Here is a 24,977-nt window from a genome sequence, read left to right on the forward strand (position 1 = left end):
ACAGGAGCAATTTCTCATTAACAAACACAATTTATTTCATTGATATGCAACAAAAGCAAAGATGGCTTTTTTTTAGCTTGAAGTGGACTTAAATCAGATAATTAACCAAGGAATTTACAAATGCACATGGGCGCGATGTAACACTTGTGTCATTTGCAACACCGACAAAATAATAGAACTAAAAAAGTCTAACAATTTCACCTGAATCTTCACAAATGGTATCTACTGCAAAACTGACTCCATGCAGAAAGATGTCTATTGATGAAACAGGAGAAGAGTCTAACATGGTCGATAAAGAATGATCGACTCACCCAGAACCATCACTCAAATCTTTTAATCTATCAAACCATTCTATTCAGCGCATAACGTCTTCCACCTTTTTAACTCCAAACATTGCGGGGAAAACCATAAAAAAAATCATCTTTCAGATTTACATTCTTAATCGCCACTGGGCATGTTAATAAACACTTTTCGTTGAACTAATTCATTAGTCGGTGTTTTCTCCAGTCTTTTAATGCTTAAAAACAGCTTTTGACCTTTTAGTGATCGCCCCCCGGTGATTGTGGTCGATTAACCTTATTCCAGAATAAGCCGGAGAAAGAAACTAGCCTAAAGGTTTTTTGTCTTAGGTAAACTTGGGCTGAAAGGCTTCTCTGAGAACTTACTGCTGGCGCTCGATATCCAGGATCATTATGTATTCCGGTAGGTCAAAAAATCTTATCACGAGGAATTTTAGTAGGCTTTGTAAGCATTCTTTTTCTGGAAAATTGCCAATCGATCAACATTGGAGCCAGCACCAACTACCCACCTTGGAGAGACATGCATCTTGAAGAGAGTTCAACAGGTGCGCTGGAATGATTCAGCTGCAGCAGGGACCAACTAACGGCAGTGTTAGGAAGGCTTCCGTTTAGAGAGTCCTAACTGGATATGGTTCATGCTAAATGAAACTCGAATTCGAGGAATGCGAGGGATCCGACATTTATTTCGCGGTTTCGTGTTATGTCCTTGTTCAAACATTTCAGTTTCGTTATGGCGGCATTCTGTTCTGCTTCTCCCATTTCGTTCGCCGATTACCGATTATTAGCGGCATTTGACCAGAAGCTACGGATGAATTCAAGTTTCAAAGTTTCAAGTTTATTAAGTTTTTCAAACAGTTACTTACAATGAACACCGCCTGCAAATAGCGAGCTAATCTAGGCAGGCGATGTTAAGGACATATATACATACACGAATTACTAATTGAAGGCGTTAAAAAAGTCAATTTTGAATACATTATTTGTCAAAAGAGTAAAAAGTAATGAAAAGTGAAGAAGAAGTATATGATTTATGATTGAATTATAATTAAGATGACTTTTTTATTTCAGAAATAAGAGTGCTAATGTCAGCATAACTGTCCAGAGTTTCTAAAGTTACAAATAGTAATGCTTGAATTTTCTTTTTGAATATGTGCTTTGGAAGTGTTCGATACTGCTTCGGGAATGCTGTTCCAAATTTTAGCTCCAACGATGGAAAAAGAGTTTTTATGATGATATTTTTATGATGATAAAATAGGGAACGAGGAATCGGGGAACGGGGAACGGGGAACGGGGAACGGGAACGGGGAATCTTTAAAACGGGGAATCTTTAAAAGCGGGAATCTTTAAAACGGGGAATCTTTAAAAGCGGGAATCTTTAAAACGGGGAATCTTTAAAACGGGGAATCTTCAAAACGGGGAATCTTTAAAAGCGGGAATCTTTAAAATGGGGAATCTTTGAAACGGGGAATCTTCAAAACGGGGAATCTTCAAAACGGGGAATCTTTAAAAGCGGGAATCTTTTAAATGGGGAATCTTTAAAACGGGGAATCTTTAAAAGCGGGAATCTTTAAAATGGGGAATCTTTAAAAGCGAGAATCTTTAAAACGGGGAATCTTTAAAAGCGGGAATCTTGAAAATGGGGAATTTTTAAAAGCGGGAATCTTTAAAATGGGGAATATTTAAAACGGGGAATCTTTAAAAGCGGGAATCTTTAAAATGAGGAATCTTAAAAAGCGGGAATCTTTAAAACGGGGAATCTTTAAAAGCGGGAATCTTGAAAATGGGGAATTTTTAAAAGCGGGAATCTTTAAAATGGGGAATCTTTAAAACGGGGAATCTTTAAAAGCAGGAAGTCTTTTAGCTTGACAAAGTTTTCATCACCAGGGTAGTCGGGACTTAGCCCACAAGCAGTACTTTTCACTGTTTACAGTTTCTAAAAGCGCCCTCTACGCGCAGGACTCCATACCGAAATGCCTGGCCATCACGTGTGCGTTACCCACATCAGCGAAGTGAATGTTCTTTGTCACATTGGCTTATTGATTTGAGCCGTCGCTGCTAAAAACGAACACTCAAAACAGAAAGAATATGGTGTCTCAGTGTAGCCGCTGCTAATTACACTCAGCTCTTCGCATCATTTTCAGTTTTGTATAGTGGTGAGTATCCCCGCCTGTCACGCGGGAGACCGGGGTTCGATTCCCTGCCGGGATGAGTTACTTTGCAATGGTGAAGATAGATTTTGTTCATTCAAAGTTTAGTCGAAAAGCATGCATGCGTTCGAAAACATTTCAGCGCACACGCCGGAATGTTCTGTAAACAAAATTGTGTGCATGAATAATGAATCGCGTTACACACTTGTCACACTTCCTATGAATTACTTGGGATGCCTTTTGTAATATACAAATGTTATGATGTAATCATGAACGTGATTTACCATGGGTATCGAAGAAATTTTTCCCGTCTGTTATGCGAAAATTTGAGTTAAAATTCTTGAAGAAACAAGACGTTTATTTATCTGATTTATATCGCACACGGCTAAAAATGTAAATTTTGACAAATAATATTTGCCTCCTGAACTATAATTGTCTTACCGTGTTTTTACTTAGGGATCAGAGAACTGTTTTCTGTCGATTCCAAATTACTACGTACGGTCACTATAGTTCAATGTTGACGCAATAATTCAGTTCAAACAATATTTTTCACGCTGGCGAATGACGAAAAATGCGACGTAAATGTCTGCCAGCAGAGACGATATAGTTCGAAGTGTCAGAAGTACCTAGTTAAATATGTGTGGCAGACATTCAAGCGAGTGTAATTTACAGGATTTACTCGTCTTATTTCCACAACATGACTAACATGGGCTTCGCTTTATACCAGCCGCTGTTCGGGAAAATGACCGGACTCGAGCGGCGACAGAAATCAAGCTTAATTCATTTATTTTTGCGTCCGCGGCTCGGGGGCAAAATGCAAACAAACAAAAATTGAACATATCGGAATTATGGAACCGGTCGGTCTGGAAAAAACAAATATATTATTTATACACCACCCCCCCCCCCCTCCTCAGGAATTTCCTGGACCCTTGACCCCCCCCCCCCCCACCCCTCTGGAATTTCCAATCCCTTCCGTGGGGGAGGTATGGATATTTTCTGGAACCACACATTCCAGCTTTTAAAGATTGCCCATTTTAAAGATTCCCGCTTTTAAAGATTCCCCGTTTTAAAGATTCCCGCTTTTAAAAGATTCCCCATTTTAAAGATTCCCGCTTTTAAAGATTCCCCTTTTTAAAGATTCCCGCTTTTAAAGATTCCCCGTTTTAAGGATTCCCCATTTTAAAGATTCCCCGTTCCCGTTCCCCGTTCCCCGTTCCCCGTTCCCCGTTCCCCGTTCCTCATTTTAAAGATAGCCATGATTGAGCCTAGAATAATTAATATAGTAGTTACCAGAAGATGCTGAGCGAGTATTATACTGATGTATGTCTTGTGTAGAAGTAAAAAGATTGCAGATATTTTGAGGTGCAGAATTAGTAGTTATATCAAGCATTAAGGTTGATGAAAGTTTGAAGTAGAGCATTGTGATTGGCAGAATGTTAGATTGAGCAAACTATGGAATCACATGTGAATTGAATTTTCAATTAATTCACTAGTATCCTACTTTTTAAAGTACTTTATTGATAAGAACAAACTAAACTACCTCACTCAAGCCACCATAAGCCATGTTTTACACGTACAAAGCGAAAACGTCCACGCACGTCTTTCCTCCATTGTCATACTCTGTCTGACCTTTCAAATCTTCGCCGTACCACACTCTAAACTGTTGACCAGTTGAAACTTTCATGGGTACAGTAAGGTTGTTAAATGTTAGCTCGGTTGAATTAGACCATATCCCAGATAGCTTGTACCAATTTCCCTCAGAAACTTGTGGAAAGACAATTTTATTTCTAGCATTAGTAACATAGGTCACAAGAGCTTCTCCCACAGCGCACCCCCAGTTGCTGGAACGGTTTTTACGTTTAGAACACGATACGCTGCCTCTCAAGTGCACGAGTTTAAAAGAGGAGATGTTACCGTTATGTGGCATGGAAAACGTCCCATATGAATTACCACGGGCTCCAAAACACACTTCTTTGGTGTTGACCTTCAACCACGAAGGAACTAAAAAAGAAGGAAATTAAAAACGACATTTTTTTAAAATAATTTAATCAATACCCTAATTTAACCGTCTTCGTAGTACATCGCGAAGACAAATCTATGGATTTGATTGAGGCCTTTGAACAAAGTAACACCAGGTCTGTCCAATTCTGGCCTTTATGTTAGGTTATAAGACCTTCGTTAGAAGCTCACAGATTTGTCCCAGTTTACAGCTGTTTCGACAAAGGTTGTCCAAAAAAAGCGTAAAACGACTACTCGACAATGCCGAAAGGTAGTCTGGAAAATACCCAATAAATTTCAATAAAAGTTCAGAATCCATATTGCCCGCCGTCTCAAGTCTTCGCTGTACGGTCGAGCCATTATGGATTCTGATCTTTTATTGAAATTTATTGGGTATTTCCCAGACTTTCCCCTTTGGCATTGTCACGTACGCTTTTACGCTTTTTTGGACAACCTCTGTCGAAACAGCTGTATACTGGAGCGCCAAAACCGTATTTACTCATTCTGATGTGATTGATCATTGTACGGAGTCAGGACCTTAATAAGAAGTGTGACAAAAACTAACAAACGTGGTCTCGGATTGACGAAACGTTTTATCTTAGTCTTGTTCAAGGCAGGCGAGAGCGATGTGTTCGCATTATTATCGCATTATTGGGCTGATCGTATGGATGGGGTGGTGTTTATTAATTTAAGGCCAGGGTTGATTGTATTGTAGGTTTTGTGGATGGCTCAAGACGAATATCTCTTCCAGAAGCATTCCGCTGGTGGGGGATAAAGCGCCCGGCTCAATAGCTTTATCTGTATACATGTTAAGATGTGTTCAGAAGAAGAATGCATCTCAGGCATATTAAGGCATGGCCAAAAGCCTAATTTGCATAAAAGCAGAAAGCAATCATAACATAATGTCAAACTTGGCAGTTATATGAAACTTGAAGACCTTAACTGATTTTTGCTTCAAAGTGACGAGCATTTTGGTCACGTGACCTGTAAATGATCATTGATTGTTAAAGATCTTCTAAGCTAAATGGGGTATATAAAATGAAACAGAGTTAAATCTCCTTTGGTGTCATACGTTTACATGTCAAGGGATTGAAATGAATTAGCCTTGTCCTGATAACATCTAATAAGAATGACAGGTACCAACAAACAAGGCTAATTAATATTAATAATGAGCTTTCGTGTAATAATATGACACCCGAAAAGGTTTGATTATAGTTTGTTTTATATACCCCGTTCTATTTTCTTATATTGTTTAGACGTGAATTTCTTAGAGCTTTTTAAGTCAGTATCTCATTAGTTTTTTCACAATTGTATATAAGCACATGCTAATTTTTACTTCTCATCTTGAACTTGAAAATGACCGTCGGACGGTCGAAATGTTGTTCTCTTTTAGAATTAACTTTTTTAGTTAAATCCGTTTTACTTTAATGATTTTAGACGTTAATCGTCATTTAATGGTCACATGACCAAAATGTTCCACACTTTAATTAAGAATCCGTTAAGGTTATCAAGTTTTAATTGACTGCCAAGTTTGACATCTCTTTATTCAATCTACGAAATGTTATGATTGTTTTCTGATTTTATGCAAATTGGGCTTTTGGCCGTGTCCTTAATATGCCTGAGATGTGTTCTGTTCAAATAGCAGAACGTTTTCAGTCCTATCTAGAAATTGTACACAGAAATATGTTAACTATTTTTGTCTCTTAAATGAAATATTATGAGATTGATAGAGCTGTGTCATCAGTAGTTTGCTTGTGTCGTGCTAAAGTTATTGCGATATTTAAAATTCTATTAAGTTGATGTCAAAATCATGTCGCATGCAGAAATGCCCTTTCTTTTATAGTATGTATAGGCAAATTTTTGACACTTTCCTTGAACAGAACGTGGCATACCTTTTATCTGGCAGAAGTCTCCAATGGCGGAAACACAATGGCACACAAAACCATCGGCCTCGTCTCGTGGAATACATGTAGAACCGTGCTGACATGTGTATTCACAAGGAGTCTTGAAAATAAAAAGAATCACCCGTTAGATTGATGAATGTATGCAAGACAGAAGGATAGATAGTTGGATCTCTAGGATCCATTGTAATTAAAGGACAACCGGACAGCGGTACCGACTGTTAGAAAAGAATTTACAGAAGGAAGAATGATCCCTAGCACCCTTCAATGGAAGGCCTTTCTTTGCGACTATAACTAGTGACGCATCAAACCATAAGCAACGAGAGCGTAATTTGAATGATTTAGACTTGAGAAATAAAGATTTTTCGTGTTCCTAAATAGAGTTCAGAATTAACACAAGCAGAGGTATGAGAGCACAACAAACAGTTTGAAAACATGAGTCTCATTCGACGAAGTGTGCCACTAGTTCTGTTTCGACTCTCCCAAATTAGAGAACGACGTTTTGTAGTTTTTAAAACATGTTTCAGCATGTTCAAATGCCATCGTCAGTCTTTATGAGTACAGTAAAATTTTCACGAACAAAACAATACATGTACTGAAGTATTAAATTAATTAACCCAGGCTTTTAAAGCAAGTTCTTTGTCCCACTCGAGAACGAATGTAGTCCGGACCACGCTGAGGTATCACTGAATTATCTACCGAGGGTCTCAACCGTTAGCCGATAAACATGCAGGGCTGCCTAAAATTTAACTGTCAACTGTCAAAAAAGGGCAATCTTTGCCGACAACCGTAAAAAAAAACCAGTTATTATTAGCTGTCAAACGGTTTCAAGGTCTTTCAAATATCACTATTTCAGCTCCTCATCCTGGAATTCGTCTGATTAAGCTATTTCTTAAGTCACGAGACATATTTTGCAACCCATCGTGGTCTTGAAGAGAGAGGGAGAGATTCAGAAATGAACGTTTACAGCAAACGGTAAACGGCCAAAATAAGACCAAGTTAGCCCTATTTTTGCCGCTGCTGTTTTCAGTTTCTAAGTAAAATTAAGTACTTTAACTTTAGCATCAAAGGTCAGAATTATTTTGCACTATACTCACCTGTACGTGTTACTACTTTTTTCAAGAAGCATGAACGCGAATCTCGAGTTTGTCGTTAGCCGTAAACGCAATTCTAATTAGAGAGACTTTACGAGTATGCCTGCGCCACTGAGTTAAAAAAATATATCTAGAAGTATCGTGTTTGTGTACGAAATCCAATAAGCTAAGATTTATGGCAAAAATCTAAGCCAATAAAGATGCTACATACTGAGAAGCCATACCTCCCTTGTACATGTACTGGCAGTAAAATAGAAAAGAAAAAAGAAAAAAAAAACGAATTTGTACTTAACCTACCGCAATAGCGTAATGATGAAATTCGTCACTTGGTACAAAACTGCTGAAGTGATGGTACTTGTCTGAGGCCAGGAGATGACAAACGTGGCGGCCAGTACTGTTATCAGCCAAAATAGCAAAGTTGAAGGAGAAACACGCCAAGTTGGCGAGACATTCGAAGACACAGTCGACATAATCAGCAACATCAAGCGAAGCCAAAACTTGGGAAATATTCAGCATGTGACGAGAAATCTCCTTAAAGTTTCCATACTGCAGATCATTTTCGCCTCGTTGGAGCTGTTTTGCCTGGAAGAAGAAAAAAAAACATAACCCATCACCATTAGCTGCCGACAGCGAAACTGGTTTCACTGATCTAATAACATAGAGGAAAATTTGCTGAATGCTGATTGGTCGAAAAAGAGGTCATGTTTTTTGCCGAGAGCAAAATTACTCATTCCTGGTTGGTCGAGCGGCGAAAATACTCGCTCCTGATTGGCTGAACATACGATTTCTACATCTAGTTGGTTTCTTCATTTTTGTGCCCAAAAACTACGAGTTCAGTTTGGAGTTTAACTTTTATGCCGGGCAAATGGTAAACTTTCGTGTATTGCAAGAAGCAGTAAAATATTTGTGTCAAACGCTAAAAACTTGGATCGATTGAACGCTTGAGCGGATTTGTTTGGGTTGAAAAACTGAAATTGATGCATGGCATTTAGTTTAATTAAGCGTTGTTAGTTTGATCACGAATTTGAACTTGTATTCAGAAACTCGTTTTAACGAGTTTCTGGATTATTAAAATAATTCATGAACATTTAATACAACTTATCACGCCACGAGCTTTTAAAACCGGCAAAACTGAGTGTCAATATGAATAGCCTGGGGGCGCCATTTGCTTTCAGTCCCTGGGGAGATCTATTGTCTTTCGCCTCTTTAGTATTATTTGTATAAAAAATTACACTCATTAGTATTCTTCATATAAAGAATACTAATAAGGGTTTGCAAATCTTGAATTTCACTCGCAAGTTTTCGCAGCAGATGTGCTTAGTGCCTTCCAGGTTTAACTATTCGTTCTTGTTGCCTGCCACTCACAAAAAATCTTATCGAGCATCTGTTTACTGAACTGTTCGACTCAGTGGCACGACATTTTCTAATAATTGTCTTTCTTCCTTGGCAATTAAGGTTCGAGAAAAGTTCGCTTCGAACCTATGTTACAAACTAGTCTTTTCCCCGATTCATTCTCTCCACACTATATTTCAGGGTGAAGTTCATTTTCAAAGCCGTTCCCGATACTCTCGTAGTTCGTGTTTTCTCAAGTCACACATAGCACGCTAAAATTCTTTCTTGCAATAGTACTGATAACAATTCAGATTGTCTCAAGGTTAGAACGTTAAACAAGCAACTTTACATATTCTCTAGAGAGGTTCCTCAGTTTCAGTTTGAAGCTGCTAAGAAACTCGTTCGTGTTTTATCGGAAAAATGCTAAGTTTTCCTCTTAATTACATCATGCATATGACTATCAGCGTTTCTCGTTTTGTATGCTAACAGGTTTGTTTCTATTTTTTGGCATACTGGTGAGCGTTCCTTCCCAGCTTTGTCGCTGATTGTTTTACGAAGTGCCTCGATAGTTTTAAGAAAATTTTGCCCTCCATATTATATACAGGTAATCGCAACGAGTCTTAAGGATAAATTTTAACTTGTATTTTCAAAGTTTTCCCAAATTGCGCCCGTTGAATAGCTAACCGACTCTGGTAATTTGGGAAAACTGAAAATATCATTAAAAATTTATCCTTAATTCTACTCGGGCTTTATTACGATTACAAATACTAAGCAAAGGTTAAGAAACAATTTTTAACTCTGCCGTCCCTACAGACAAATACATTCTGGGAAGTCACAATTCCTTCTCTAATCTTTTTCGTCCATTAATTAAAATTGGAATTCAGAGATAATCTCTTTTGAAAAGTCGCCTTCTTCTTGTGATGTCTCCATTATTTTTTTCGCCGTAAACTTACCACTATTGCCGTACAATCAAAGCTAGCACAATAGCGAAAATTGGGTCAAACGTCTTTGTATCAATTTCCCCCAAACACGTTGAATTATTGTTTCTCACTTTGTGCTAACCTGAGGTTATTCTTCAAGTATAACAGTATTCTCTGCTGATGATTTGACCAATATGTAAAGCACTGACCTCTGAACGCTGTTGAGCAAACTGAAATAGCATAACAGAACCAACTGCGATCCAAACAGATGATATTATCAGTCGCATTATCACTCACTCGCTTTCAACCTCTGACTGCGGGGTCCAAGGCTGCAGGCTTAATTTGTTTCGTGCATGCGGCAGGCATAGGTTACGAGCAGGTACAATAACGCCTGCCAAGTTAAATTAAATGCATTAATATTGTCTTACTACAAAGTGTGCGATAATAGGACATTTTATCTATGGCGTCATTTGACTTCAACTACCTCGTTCAATTTGTTTGTTTTCTCATACTTATTACAGCTATTATTCTTTGCTTCCCACTGGGATTACAAAATTTGAATTTGAAAAGGAAACGAAATGATTTCTGGTAATTGCAGTCGAATGACCCCGTTATGAAAACGGCCTATTCACCGCCCAATCTTCCAAAGGGATCAGTCATTTCAATAATGTTTCAAAGTTTCGGCATTTTCTAAACTATGGTTTAGCCAATTTTGTTTATTTAAGTGATACTCTGTCAACACGTACTGCAAAATAAGTGCGACTTCACGTTTCCAAAACTTGCCAATTTTTCGCGGATTGCCAAAATTTCGCCAATCTTCAAAGACGCCGAAGTGCTGCCTCGGAGGCGACCAAATTTTGGCAAAGCGGCCAATTTTGTTTGTATAGCAATTAAGCCGTCATTCATTGTAGCGAAGCGAGTGCTAGCAGCACTCCTGACCCAGTAGAGCGGAGCAGGAAAGGCAAAAAAGGAAAGTACGACACCTGGGCCTAAGCTGAGCAACGACTGCTTGTTCAGTTGTGGGCCGAAAACCACGAGTGGCTAGAGAACAGAGAGTAACAAACGGCGTAGATAAAAATCTGCGACGATTCAAACGCTCGCATGAAATCAAGTGTATGAAGAATTAAAAGAAGGAAAGGAATGGAACAGGAAGCAGACTGGAGGGTCGAAGAAGAAAAGCATGTTTTACGATGAAATGATGCAGTCCTGGGTTGCCGAGACATTGTCACGTTAAGCAATGTGTTCATTCTCTTGCGCGAAAATGTCGAAAATGTTTTTTTTTTTTTCTTGATGTAACAGGAGAAGAAGGGTCAATTATCCGAGCGGGTTATGACTGATGTTGCTGTCAATCAAAGACATTTTGGAACTGCAAGTTTCCGTAGTGCGACCAAGACTAAAAATTGGAAGTTCAAAAATGCCTGCCAAAAAATTTGACCGCCAAAAATTAGAAGGTACAAAAATTCGCTTAGTGCGACCCGGCCCTAATGCTGAAATTTTTCTCGCCAAATCGCACGTATTCATTGGCAAGTTGATAGTTACATAGCATCTGTTTGCTGCGATAAGCCCTCGAGCGTGTAACCTCGCCTGGGGCTTGTTGGAAAGACTATGACGTCAGTGGGTAACATTAAACTAGTAATTACCCGCAAATGCTGACGCTTTTGCATGTAAACAGCGAGCGAAAGTGGCGTAATGTTGTTTTTAGATTCAGCAGGTATTTTTTTTTAAAGTTTTGTTTATCTTTTTTAAAAATAATTTTCTTCATTACACTGTTTTTTCTTACAATAAACTTACTTAGATCTACTTACAGTATTACATTACAGTGCTGACATAAATTTTAACAGTGATGTTATGTTACAATATTATTAAGTCCACAACGCTGCAAAGTTTACAAAGATTAAGATACATGACATTTACAGAAACACGATAACTTTACCTATGTCACTGCATGATATTATAAAGGAAAATACAGGGAGATGTAAAGAATCGACCATAAGAGGACACAGAAAAAATCTGAGACCCAGATGGGATTCGAACCCACGACACCATCTGAACCCACGTCCCTCAACAAAGGTGTGCAAAATTCTGTTTACTAAACCGATTATGGCGTTGAACACCCGTTTTTCTGGGAAGTAAACTACATTCCCCGCAATTAAAATGTTACGATTGCTAACCAATTTTACAGTACGTAACTGTCAAAATTCCCGCGCGCTGATTGGCTCGTAGCTGTTGTCTACAAGAGCCCAGTACGGAAGATGATAATGACGTCACGTGTAAAACGCGAGCGCTTTCTCAGCGGAAAATAAAGGCAATTCCGCTCGTTCTTTTTCCATGTTATTTTAAAACAAAAAATAAAATAAAAATCGACAGCAGTTTTCTATGGTATACTCTTTTAGACCATAAGGTGGCGCCATAAAATATTCAAAACTTGGCAGTGAAACCACTTGCCTGTGGCTCATGGTTCCACTTGAGTTTTGAACATTTTGTGGGAATTTTCAGTACATCTATAAGAGTATAGACAAAAAAAAAAAAACTCCCGTCCATTTGTTTAATACATTTCGTTTTTGGTAAAGGAACCTGCCAACTACTTCGCAATATATCCAGTTCTTTCGGAATCTAAGTATTCACGTTGTGCGATCGTGCATACAAGAGATTGCTTACACTTCGATATGCCGCTCACCTACAGACTGACAAGAGTAACAAACAGAGGAGCCTTTGAGATCACCTCTAGTTTGATTTGGGCCTTGCTTCGGCATCATGAAAATTATTAAAAACTGGATCATTGTGTAATGCAATTCGAGCGATTTGATTGCCTTAGCGGTCATGGTGTATGAGCCATTATGCCATGCCCGAGAAATAGAGACCATTAAATTTTCTCCTTATTCTTCTTGCAAAGCGAAATCAGCAAAATCTAGCAATGTTTCTTGATTGTTTTTAACAAAACAATTATTCCACTCACGCTTGTTGATGATTATAGCCAACTCCACGCTACGCGCCTCGTTGGCTATCTATCATCTCATATTCAACGCACGCTCGTGGAATAATTGTTAACTACTCAATTTTGGCTATATTCGTTCTGCACTGTTATCGACGGTTTAAACATTAAGACCAGGCAACTGAGTTCTTTGTTCTAATCACTTTAACAACGTCTTAGAACGAGAAAGCTCAAACAAATTTCACTCACGTCAGAAAAATGTTTTTTATTGTTTTTAGAAAGGCTCAGACCTTCTCTAAATAATAATAATAATAATAATAATAATAATAATAATAATAATAATAATAATAATAATAATAATAATAATAATAATAATAATAATAATAATATATCCTCTTCGGCTTCTACGAATTTTTATTTCACAAAGTAGTGTAGTTTATTAAAACCATTCTCCACAGTTATGTTTGCAATTCTGTACCGTGCTTACTTTTCAAGTCCGACGGTCAAAATTCTCATAAAACGTGACGCGTTAAAAATTCCTCTCAATAGGACATTTTCATTATGGCGTCATTTTACTACAACTACCAGAATCCTTCTGGTTTTTGTTTTCTCATGCTAATTAGAGCTATTGTTCTTTGCTGTCCACTGGGATTACAAAATTTACATTTGAAAAGGAAAACGAAATGAATTCTGGTAGTTGTAGTAAAATGACGCCATTATGAAAATGGCCTATTTCAATCGCTATCAGGTGTCCTGGTGTTTATTAACAAAGTGCTCTTCTCTTTTTTTCTGCCTACTGATTCAATTACCCTGTCTCACCCAAGGTATTCAAACCCTCGCACAGTTGCTTCTAATCGGTGCTAAAAACACGCGGTTCTTTAGAAGAAACACGCCGTTTGGCGATCTCGAAGAGCATTTTTTTCGCTCCATATTTTGTCCTCGTCTCTCACTTGTATGTCTCACTGAGTGGTGGATTTTGCTGCAAATCATCTCATCCATACAAACAGTTACATTGCAATATTCCGTGTCCACAACGGGTTTGTAAGTCCAGCGCCCAGCGCTGAAAAGAGTTCCACACAGAAGGAATGGTTCACAATCTGAATATCTGTACGAATTCCCTCAAGGAGCTCCCGTCTCGTTTCTCAGTTCCTCGAGCGGGTGGGGACATAAACAAACCAGTTGTAAGCCCCAGTACAGAGATGTCCCACATCGCATGGCACCGCTCTAGAGGGAACTCTTCACTATGCAGTTGATTATTAAAGCCATAACTGCTACTCAACTACACGTACGGAAGTTTCGTTCTTGGCATCGCCAGGCGTGGTTGTTTGGGGGTTTTGCCTTTCTTGGTTCTCGGTTTACGGTGCGCTCGACATGAAAGAACAGCGCAGTAAACAACGATCAGAGCTGTGAACAGCACCACGTACATGGGAAGGGTGGACATGACGCTCATGTGACTCGCCGCAGGAAGGTCATCCGGGTCTGAATCGGCTACATCCGGGTACGGAGCTACTCTCTGCACGTGACGTGGTACGATCACAGGTAACTTAGCAACATAAAAATAACCAATAAAATGTTAGTTTGAGAAATCACTGTGACGATTATAGATTGTAGACTGATCATTTACCTTCAATTAAAAAAAAATGGGAAGCGTCTGCATGAATTGCTTAGTTGACTGAAAGTAATCGGGATCGGGAGTGTACTACATGTAGTTACTACAACTACGTCCTTATAACGGAATCTTCAGGTTACTTCAATTTCTATGGCACTGGACTAACACTTCTCTGGCAAACATTCAACCAATCAATGCCGCATTCCACGACGTAAGTAGTTTGATGATAAGCCCACTCAGTACTACACATCAAAATGTAAACAGCCAGGCAAGCAGCTCTTGAGAACACACAACGTGGGAAAAGAAAAAAAAGACGCATGAATTGATGCATTAACTACATCGCTAGCAGTCCCTTTCCACATAATCGATGGATCATGCGGATGAGAGCGAGGACCGAATTGGAGCGAACTAGCCGAGGGCGACGCAATCTCTTTTCACTTTTTGCTCGCTCCAGTCTTGTCCAACTCACGCCCCTCCTTTGACCCTCCCGGTCCACTATCAAGAAAGAAACTGATAGCAGTATGGAAGAAACAAGCCCCCCGTGTTAACACAGAGTCTGACGCTGGTTCTGTTGTAGGAAGTGACTTGGCGCATGTGAATCGGAGCAGTTTAATCAGTTTGAATCAAGCGACCTTTCTTGAAATACACGCCAGAAAATCACACTCAAGTCGCGATAATGAAAATATGCCTACCTGATCTAAATTGACTGACAACAACCATCTTTGCTTGTGGAGGTTCTCTGGGGCCGTTATATTAAGGGGCTCTGGTTTGCTCCACGCCTGCGCAGGACACTCTGGTAAAGGGACTGTTTCAATGGCCCCAAGTTGAGTGGGGTCCAGTACTTTGGAGTATTTATGAAGGTGATTTCCTTAAAAACGCCACAGAAAAGCAATGTTAGAATTCTTACCGCTACATTTCAAACAAAGAAAAATAGTTTATATGTATTTGCCGGGATTGTTGAACCTAAACTGGTACAATGGCCCTCCACATCCTCCACATGAGTTATAATCTTTATATTTTAGTTACACTTTTTCTCCATCGTTAGCAAAACCAAACAACACATAAAAGCACTGACCGATTGTCGGTCTACGGAGAACCAGATTTTAAAGTAAATAATTAATTTTTCAAGTTTGGACTTGGATCTGAGCGATTAGCCTGAGAAAGCGGACGCCACTAAGATTTCCCCCACCCCCGCGCCGCCGTGAAACGTAGTTTCTTTTCTCAGGCTACTGAGTAATGTCTATGCTATAAAACAATCTGAAACTAATAATCATACAAAATTAACGCGATTTATCAACAGGACAGGGAAACGACGTTTCGCTCGTATAAATGCCCTTAGTTTATTCACTTTTCCGTGACGAAAGTGCCAAGATAACAATAAAGTAGACTATTCACAGTCCCCTGTTTTTCCATGGGATTTTCGAGATTCGTAAGCTTCGATCGAACTCCCGCCATCTTGGTATGGGCGCAACCTAAAGGGGGAGAATCTAAACTAATAAGAGGGCCCCCCTTGGTAGTTTAGGCACTCTCCCCAGGTTGCGCTCGCCGTTCCAAACGAAGATGACGGGAGTTCGATCGAAGCATACGAATCTCCAAAATCTCACGGAAAAATAGAGGGCTATGAACAGTCTAACAATAAAGTCATTTAATGAGTTTTTATCTTGTTGCCCTTGCTCGCCAGTGGAAAAATAATCGCCGCAGCAATACATAATTCGCCCGTGTACCACTGTAGCAGTGCTACCGTAAATCGTATCCTTACCATCCATTCTCTCTGGCAATGATTCAGAAGGCTTTGGAGGCCCACTGCTTAAGTCTTTTAGTACCGGAGATATAATCTGATTTGATGTGAAATCCAGCAGTAGATCCAACAACCAGAAACAGTCTGGGGATAAAAATAACAATTGGAGAAAAGATTAAGCACACATATAAGCGCACGTATTATATTGAATGCTCTTCCAAACCAAAAGGTAATTACAACACACAATCATATTTCATTGAAAGTTTGTAACCTGTCCGTAACAAGAGCTCCATAAAACAGATGTCGAGATAAAAGGTAATTTTATTTTAACGGACTAAAAGAGGACCAAGAAGAACTTTTTTTGCGGAGGCAGAAACTGTAATCTACTGACAGACAGACTTTCTACAAGTATATACAATATACAATATATATCTTTATCAAAAACAAAAATCCCTTTGACGAAATGGGAGGAGTAAATAACTGTAAGCAGTATGTAAGGGAACGAGTTTTTATTGGAGATAGAGAGAGTTTGAAGACAGCTGGTGTATGTACTTGAGGCAGCAGAAACTATAGAAAGACACAGCTACTTGTGATGACGTCGCACCGCAATCTCGGAGTTGCTATGACAATTCCGACGTAAAAACATGTCGGCTCTTTACTCGGGAGGTTTTTTTTAAAATGAGTTGTCCGTATGCAGAAGGAGTTACCTTTTTCCATATGTGCATTGTCCAGACAGTTTGAGTCACCATACAGAACAATCCTACCGCTTGAGAGGCCTGGAACCTGATAAAGCCCCAGGATTGGCACGTCTTCCTCGGTCTTAGTCTCCCCCGTAACAACCTCGTTTCCTTGATGATTCAGCTTTTGCTTTATTACCAAGCCGTCTGATGGAAACGAGGCTAGGCTTGTTCCAGATGAATATAACACTGCAGAAAAACCAATTGAAAAATTTACGTGAAAAAAGGTCGGAGCTACCGTTATTTGCCTTTGGGAAAGTCTTCGTTTAAAATACGGTATGCTGACGTTACATTTCCAAACTAGTGTAATGCCAAACTAAACCAAGATAGCTAACAAGGGATATAAACAAACTATACTACTGACACGAAAAAGGAACAGTAAGAAAGCTGGCTACACCTGCTAATTTTACAACAGCCATTCAGACAATTTCCCTTAAGTGATGTCGAACTGATTCTGTTGTACATTTGTACCAAAAATGTCGTACGAGCAACAACGCCAAAAGCCCATGAACTTTGATAGCAACCGAACTCACCTTTTTTTTCGGATAGTAAACTACCCTTCACACACTTGGTTACTAAATGCCATTGAAGCCATTAATTTTGTCTCATACAATGCCAATCCGACTCTATAATTATTACATTTGAAACAAGAGTCGTGCAGGCAACAGCGCCAAAAAGCCCATGAATCTTGACAGCAACCAAACTCACCTTTATTTTCTCCGATAGTAAACTCCCCTTCATATACTTGGTCACTAAAAGCCATGTCCCACTGGGACAGCAGGTTGTTAATAGCCGGCACATTCACCCCTCCAGTGTCCGGCATCCACCACTGTCTTGTGTTTTCATCATAAAATTTAATCTTTCTCATGACTGGCACATTAAACCAATCACCCACAACAATCACCGATAGTCCCTTGGTTTCCACGTCTTCTTTCAGTTTGGTAATTTCTTCACGAAAGTATTCTTCTTCACTGTCGACCAGCAACAGTGTACCTGAAATTGAAATAATTCAGATATCAATTCACCAAACAAAGTTTCAAAACGAATCATTAGTTTTATCAACTGATGCCCAACTGTAATTGACTTGAGCTGTATTGAATTGCCATCATTCAGAATTGCATTCTGTAACTTTTAAAACCATAAATAAGCTGATGAGTTAAATTAATTGTTTGCCTCATGATTGTGTAGCATACTGGTAAGTGTTAATCGCAACATTTCGAACACTACACCGCTGCATGAAGAAGAGAAATACAAGGAGTCTATACGGCTGTTATCAAAAGCTGCCAACCCGCTATGAATGGCCAACAACAACAGGTGATATGACCGGTCACGCAGAATTTGAAAATGACTAAAACGCAACAGAAAGGAGAGACGCAACGAGGAGTAATTTTACTCCCTCCGGATGGGATGCTGGTCCATCACAGGATGTCCAGCATGAAGCAATGGGGAGTAATGTTACTCCCCCCTGGATGGGATGCTGGTCCATCACAGGATACCCAGCAAGAAGCAACGATGAGTAATGTTACAGCCCCCCCCCCCCCCCCCCCGGGATGGGATGCTGGTCCATCGCAGGATATCAAGCATGTAGCAACCAGGAGTATTGCTACTCCCCTTCACTAAGTCTAGCAGGATGATTCAATAGTCTTTCTTCCAACTTCATATTATCTCTCTCGTTTTGCATGTGTGAACTACATGTACATGTGCGCATCTATAAAACTTATTAATTACAAGTAGACATGATATTCATCAATACATGTACATACTGTATTTTGAGGCATCAAAACACGTGAAAGGTGAACCAAGGACTTCCACAAAATACCCAGCATTCCTGAGGTGCATGTACATGTCTTTGAAGTTGGTGTGAATATGATCACCATTCCTGAAACAGAGAAAACCAAATCACTCATCATCTCAAACTATCAACTACCTTTCGGCAGAGGGTTTATTAAATGTACATGTACAACATTTAGTGCAGATATGTACGAAATTCACAGCTACAGTGTATGCACTTACCAATCTAAAGGATCATTCCTCATTTTCAAGTTATCTCGGGGGAAATATCCAGATGGGTAACGGAGGTTGTGATATTGGTCCCATAGTAAACGTTTGCTGAAAGGAACGGGGAATTCTCGTGATTAGTTACGTCCGAAAGCAAAGGAAAACCACAGACTGCTTGAAGTTTTCAAATGATACACTCATAAATAAAAATAAGAACATCTAAAGAAAGAGCTTGCTTTCCCCCTCCTTGGTGAATACCTTAGAAAGTATGGTGTACCGTACAAACTTGTAACTACTGCATGTTATATGTCTTATTGATTCTGCTGTTGTTGTTTTTTCTAGTTCATGCTGTGTGAAATTGACATTTTATTTTTGTGAATCATATACTGTACCTTCTAGGTGGGGTTGGTATAACTTTAACACGGACTGGCAGTTTGATGGTGGATCTCCTGGGCTCTATGTCAGACTCCTGTAGGTTAAAACAAGAAAACAGAATAAGAATAAAAACAGCATGTTGGAAGTCTACTCCATTGGTACAGAACATTCCTATCTAAAATAAAGAGGCAAGTTAAAATCTGTGACACTTCATGCCACCCTTTTAGGCAAAACGGATGCCTTACTCAACAAAGCAAAAAAAAAAAAAAAAAAAAAAAAAAATCAAAACAAAATACAATTTAACAAACCTGTGGTGGTGATACAACAGTGAGTGACACGTGACCTTGGGCAATGCCTTCCAATGATTCTGCCTTTTTAGCTGGTGTGATGACAACAGCCAGGTACCCAGACCATGGCCACAGAACAGACGAATACGAGAAACCAACCTGAACAATACATGTACACTTCAATACAAATTATACATGACAACCTACGTATATTGTAGAACTGTAGGCAGGGTTATTTCAAGGTTTAATGTATATTGTACACTGTAAGCTGGTGTTATCGCTTCAAAACTAAATTTCAGATACACTGTATGCAGATACATGTAATGTTATTTATTATTCCACTTTTATGTTATTTCACCAAATAAGGTCAAGAGAACGTGCAAAATATAAGACCGTAATACACTGTAGTGTCCTGGTTTGACCGGTTTACAACAGAGCGAATACTTTCTGTGTTGTTTACATTATTCGCACGCGCCGAAACTGATGGACAGATACATATGCCGGGTGTATTTCAACACTTTCTAGAAAAGAAAACCCAAAATAACAAAATATTTTTGTAGTGGAATAATAAATCTCTTATTCGATGGTTTTACAAATAATACCCACAGACATTTTGCTCATTGCCCAAAGGGCCTCGGAAAAATACTACCCAACTCGCAAAATATCCGCGCGTATTATATTTAAAACCACACATAACAATGTTGGTGTGTTTCGTCTCAGAAAATTATAAAGAATAAACCAAGATAGCGACACACATAACACGTTGCTCTGTGCAGCTTAAAAAGCAAAATAAGGCAAGTGATTGTGCCTTTTTTGTCTTTCACTTAGAAAAAGCTGCAATAATTTGGTTATTTTATCATTTACTCAGTCTCTGGTTCCTACTTAAACTAAAGCTCAATGAAATAAATTTTCTTTCTTTTGTCTCACAACAAAAAAAATATTTAACAGTAACAAAGACAGAATTACATGACTGTATGATCTCACCTGGATATAGTCTCCATTCTGAGGCAAGTATGGGTGCCATGTTGGCTGTTGAAAGAATGGTACAAAATGAACATCAAAACAATACAGTTGGGTGCTCAGTCTCAAGGCTAATGGGGCCACATCACCTATTTTCTTCACCAAAATAAACATTTGTATCAAAGGAGACCCAAAGCTATTGGGTCAGTTTTGTTTCAAAATTGCTTCAGTATTCAAAGGAACTTCCCTATTGACCAAAAATCACAAAACCCCTGAAGGATATTTAAAAAACATGTAGCACAAGCTAGAAATGTAAGTGTACCTTATAGAGTAATTGAGCAGCAAAAGAACAAGAACTCACCTTTCCTTCAATTTGCCCAGTGACCCCCATTCCATTCAGAATAGTGATCTGTTGGAGAAAACATCCACACAATTTTAAAATACAACTCCTCAAGAATTAAACAACTGTAAATGCAGCAGACACAATTTAATATTATTCCACTAAACCAAAAAGCCCATTGACAATATTGGCAAACTGTAAAATGGGGGGCAGGTATGGCGCAGTGGTGAGAGCACCAATGTGGCCTGGGTTCGATTCTTGGCATTGACACTGGTCATATTTCATGCAGGTTGAGTTTGTTGTTTGTTCCCGTCCCTGCTTCGAGGGTTTTTCTTCGGATTCTCCGAATTTTCTCCTTCAACAAAAATCAACACTTTCAAAAACTCCAAATCAACTCTTGAGGGGCACCCTAATTAACTTCGAGTTAGCTTGGTCCTACATGCCCAATTTTTCTATTATTTATTTAATATTAAAGCAGAGAATGAGAAGACAAGATTGCATGACTTACACTGTAGAAAAAGTGCTAAGCAGTTTTAACACAGCTGACTATGCACAAGTACCTACATTTACAATGGTTGGCATTCCGCCATAGTAGATTGGCTGTGTACAGTATGGCCACATGTAAGGACATTCAGTTAGGTCAATATAAGCAGGACTCAAACTGCCAAGCAAAACAAAAAATATATAAACAAGTTAAATTGCATAGCTCCTAGTTCATGTTGATAATTTGACAGACAGAAGGTGTGTTCATTTAGAGCATAGTTGTAAAGCCATGAACATATAACATAAATCTATGATTACATTTGGTAAAAAAATAAATTACAGTATGTTCATTATTACCTGGCTTGAGGTTTGTAGTTACTTAGAATCTGATAGGCTTTGATGAGATCAAGCTTCCCATGACCTGAGACCAATAAAAAATGTGATGATGTAAGTACAGAGTTACGCTGTACAAGGTAGCTTGCAAAACTACAGTACATGCACATTATGATATTATTAAATAGTTTTACAAAAATAATATTAGGGAGGCTAAGCAGTAAGCAACGACAACAGCAACGGCAACGACAACACCACAAAACAATAGGTTTAATGAGCAAAAACAATCACTCTGCACTTGCATTTTACAACTGCACATTTTGGTACATTTCTTTGTCGTCTGTAAAACAACAACATGAAATGACCACATTTAAGGTTTTGTGGAGAATGTCAACAGATGACAGTGAATTTTTCATTTTCTTTTCTTAACTTGTAGGCCACTCCTACCAATATTTGGTTCCTGGATGGTTCGCCATTTTTGTAAAAGTTGAGTGAGTTGAAATAATCGCAAAGTACATGTAGCACAAATGAAAGAAAGTTATATTTTCAGGTGACATTTTCGCCGTTATTGTTTTAACTACCCCAAATAAAGATTTACATTGTAAATTTGCTTTGACTATTTCACATACAAGTACACAGTACCTTGCTCAAAGATGTTGAATCCTGGAAGTCGACGAGCTGAAGCCATAAGAGCTTGTTTGACACTGGCAGGGTTTACAGTGTTCCCACGATGCTGCACAGCACTAGTAATGATAACAGAAAATAACATTTACAGCTGTACAATCTATCTCTCAATGAAAGGTTCCTTGTTTGAAAGAAAACCTTTCCTGGCTAAAAGAAACCCTGTCATGGTCCCACACAGTGACGCACAAAATAGTAGGAGGGAAAGGGGGCAAGCAATCTCAATCAATCTAAAACTTTTTTGTGACAGTATCACAGTCATGTACATGTACAAATATGGTCTTCCTGCAAGCCATGCTTACTACGTTAATAAATATTAGTACCTGAGAAGGAGAGATACTGCACCAGCGACAACTGGTGATGCAACACTGGTGCCAGATAACGAACGACATCCACCCCTGATAAACAAAGCAGATACACTTAGCAAGCGTTGTACATTCAAGATGTTTGCATTTGTATCTGGAAAATCAAATCAGTACATACTTGAGACTTGATCCTCGCACTCCAGAACCATATGTAACAACATCAGGTTTCACTCTGCCATATCCACCTGGAAGCTCCTGATGGCAAAACAGAAAAAGGAAATCACTTTGGGAAGAAAGCTTAATGTGCTGTGTGCCCTAAATCACCAAGACATTTTTTCTGCTGTCCATAATTACACCTATCACAGACATGTACTGTATATGTTGTGCCTCAAATTCTTTTGGCAAACCAGTTTGATTTTTATTTCCCTTTGTCTCAGATTATGGTAATGAATACTGCACAAAGGAAAATGAAAATTTAACTGATAGGATCACAACAACTGTTGCAAAAAGGTTTTGATCCAACAATACATGTAGCATGTCCTGTTGAAAGTTGCAAAAAAGCACAGTAGTTGATTGAATGCATTTGTGTGAAGTTAACATGACCTTGGCTGTGCACAATCTTACCCATGTTGTCATTCCTCTAGAAGAAAACCTTGCAATGTGATCCTCAAAATTGATTCCCCCAACACCAATAACATCCATCTGATCAGCAGGATTGTTCAGAGTTCTACAAAATGAAAAGAAAGAGAGACAAATGATTGAAAGAAATTTTTGACTGCACAAAGTGGTTCAACACAAAAAATTAACTTTGTCTCATGAAGTTGGATAACCACAATTTAGTACAGTGTACATCTGCAAATCACATTATAGTTCAAAACAACCACCATGGTCACACCTCTGCTCAGTAACTACTATACAGTAATTCCTTTCTGAACGTTTATTTTTAGTGACTGTGGGTTTGTTTGACTGATAATTTCAGTTGCAGTTCCATAGCTTTTAAGACTTTATGAAAAGCACTTTTTTTATTTATGATAATTATTTAACCAGAACGCCCCTTCCCAAAGTGGTTTTCAAGGAGGTTCTTTTGGATGCCTTCAGAAAAGGTGCTATATAAATTGTACATGTATATTATTATTATTTTATTCCCATGTCAAGACGGTTGCTCAGGGGGCGACATGATTTCTTGTATTACAAGATTCTATTTTCACTACATCTGTGTACAGTGTACATGTAGTTTGGCTACAAAGGAAATTTTATTCATTTTATTTTATTAGCTTCACCTAAAAATGAAGGAATAAGTATAATAAATGCTAAATTAGGCAGGGATGCCACAACAGTGGTCCCAATTAGTGGGGCTTGGTACAGCTGTACTGTACATGTATCTTTCACATGTGTCACCAAAGGTGGCCTGGCAGGTGGATTAATTTGTAAATCAAGATGTACCGTACAGGGTACATGTAGGTTCAGGATACTCATAACAAGTATTTTCTTACCCATAGAGCGGTCCATCATTCCCAATTGCTGAGACCATCACTACACCATTTGCAGTAAGTTCCCAAACCTGATTATGAAAGGAAAAAGCTACTCACAAACAACATTGAATTACAAATTAATCAACGTTCAATAAGACATGCTTGGTGATCATTAATTTTCTTCTGTTAAATCCAGGTCCAAATGAAGATTTCTGTCAAGATGACTTGCACCATATTTAATTATTAAATACAAATAAACAGCAATTATTTTAACCCCATCTAGACCTGGAAGGGGGGGGGGGGGGGGGTTCTATCTGCCGCAATTTCAAACCTGAATATTTGCTGACAGGTGGTTTTCCATGTCTAAAGCACAAACAGTATCAGCTTTTCTGTTTGGATCACAGTTACTTTCTCCTAAACAAAATAATGATCTATTTTTTCATGTCCAGTCTTTTACATCTGAATCGAAGAGATTTTATAAAAGTACCTAGATGTGTATTTTCCACCTGTTAGCATTGCTTAATGCTGCTTTTTGTTAATTTTGCTGCCGCTTTGACTAATTATTATTTAATGTTAATTTTTCAATTCAATATTATTTCAAAGTGAGCCCTCTCGATGAGTTTACTTTTTTTTCTCTTAGGGCAAACTTCGACAATAAAATATGTTTAAATAAAAATATGAAATAACTTTTTTTTAATATTATTTTACAAAAAGTGAAAATGCCATGAAACTTCAGAACATTTTCAAAATATTATCTGGAAAAAATTTGATGTGGTCTGTTAGTGTTCATTGACATTAATGTTACCATGGCAAACAATTTTTGACAGCATTTTTTTTTCCAGAAAATGGAAAATCCCTTTTTAAAATGAAGAAAAAATACTTTTCTTACTGTAACTTTTGTGGTTTTAGCTCATACACTGTATTAGTGTTCCTTCATTGGTTTTGATTACTTTTCACTTAGTCAGGACTTTCCTGAAGGTTTGGGGAAATCCCGAAATCCAAGATGGCCACCACCTGGCAATATTATTACAACCTACAG

At 38.5% G+C, this 24,977-nt stretch overlaps 2 protein-coding genes across 3 annotated transcripts in view; both read right to left on the reverse strand.

The window, feature by feature from the left end:
• Nucleotides 1-3,706: 3,706 nt before the first annotated feature.
• On the reverse strand, nt 3,707-10,057 carry LOC146476247 (uncharacterized). Its single transcript, XM_085114813.1, has 4 exons — nt 9,898-10,057; nt 7,734-8,018; nt 6,334-6,445; nt 3,707-4,444 (listed from the first exon to the last, which is right to left on the reverse strand). Exons 1-4 carry the CDS (start codon nt 9,973-9,975, stop codon nt 4,011-4,013), a joined length of 909 nt encoding a protein of 302 aa, XP_084970939.1. The 5' UTR covers nt 9,976-10,057; the 3' UTR covers nt 3,707-4,010.
• A 2,808-nt stretch (nt 10,058-12,865) lies between these two features.
• The window catches only part of LOC146476248 (membrane-bound transcription factor site-1 protease-like), a 38,594-nt gene continuing 26,482 nt past the window's right edge, over nt 12,866-24,977 (reverse strand). For both annotated transcript variants that reach the window (XM_085114804.1, XM_085114803.1), the window contains exons 11-28: nt 23,960-24,027; nt 23,091-23,193; nt 22,645-22,721; nt 22,485-22,559; nt 22,123-22,223; nt 21,505-21,568; nt 21,229-21,325; nt 20,686-20,733; nt 20,349-20,393; nt 19,386-19,523; nt 19,095-19,171; nt 18,718-18,813; nt 18,468-18,583; nt 17,413-17,697; nt 16,675-16,893; nt 15,989-16,111; nt 14,922-15,097; nt 12,866-14,163 (exon numbers count right to left, since the gene is read on the reverse strand). In XM_085114804.1, coding sequence (XP_084970930.1) covers nt 13,900-14,163; nt 14,922-15,097; nt 15,989-16,111; nt 16,675-16,893; nt 17,413-17,697; nt 18,468-18,583; nt 18,718-18,813; nt 19,095-19,171; nt 19,386-19,523; nt 20,349-20,393; nt 20,686-20,733; nt 21,229-21,325; nt 21,505-21,568; nt 22,123-22,223; nt 22,485-22,559; nt 22,645-22,721; nt 23,091-23,193; nt 23,960-24,027 — 2,172 coding nt within the window. In that variant the 3' untranslated portion in view covers nt 12,866-13,899. The remainder of the gene's footprint in view (nt 14,164-14,921; nt 15,098-15,988; nt 16,112-16,674; nt 16,894-17,412; nt 17,698-18,467; nt 18,584-18,717; nt 18,814-19,094; nt 19,172-19,385; nt 19,524-20,348; nt 20,394-20,685; nt 20,734-21,228; nt 21,326-21,504; nt 21,569-22,122; nt 22,224-22,484; nt 22,560-22,644; nt 22,722-23,090; nt 23,194-23,959; nt 24,028-24,977) is intronic.

Source organism: Pavona decussata, unplaced genomic scaffold (assembly GCF_977016875.1).
Source record: "Pavona decussata unplaced genomic scaffold, jaPavDecu1.1 SCAFFOLD_78, whole genome shotgun sequence".
NCBI lineage: Eukaryota > Metazoa > Cnidaria > Anthozoa > Scleractinia > Agariciidae > Pavona > Pavona decussata.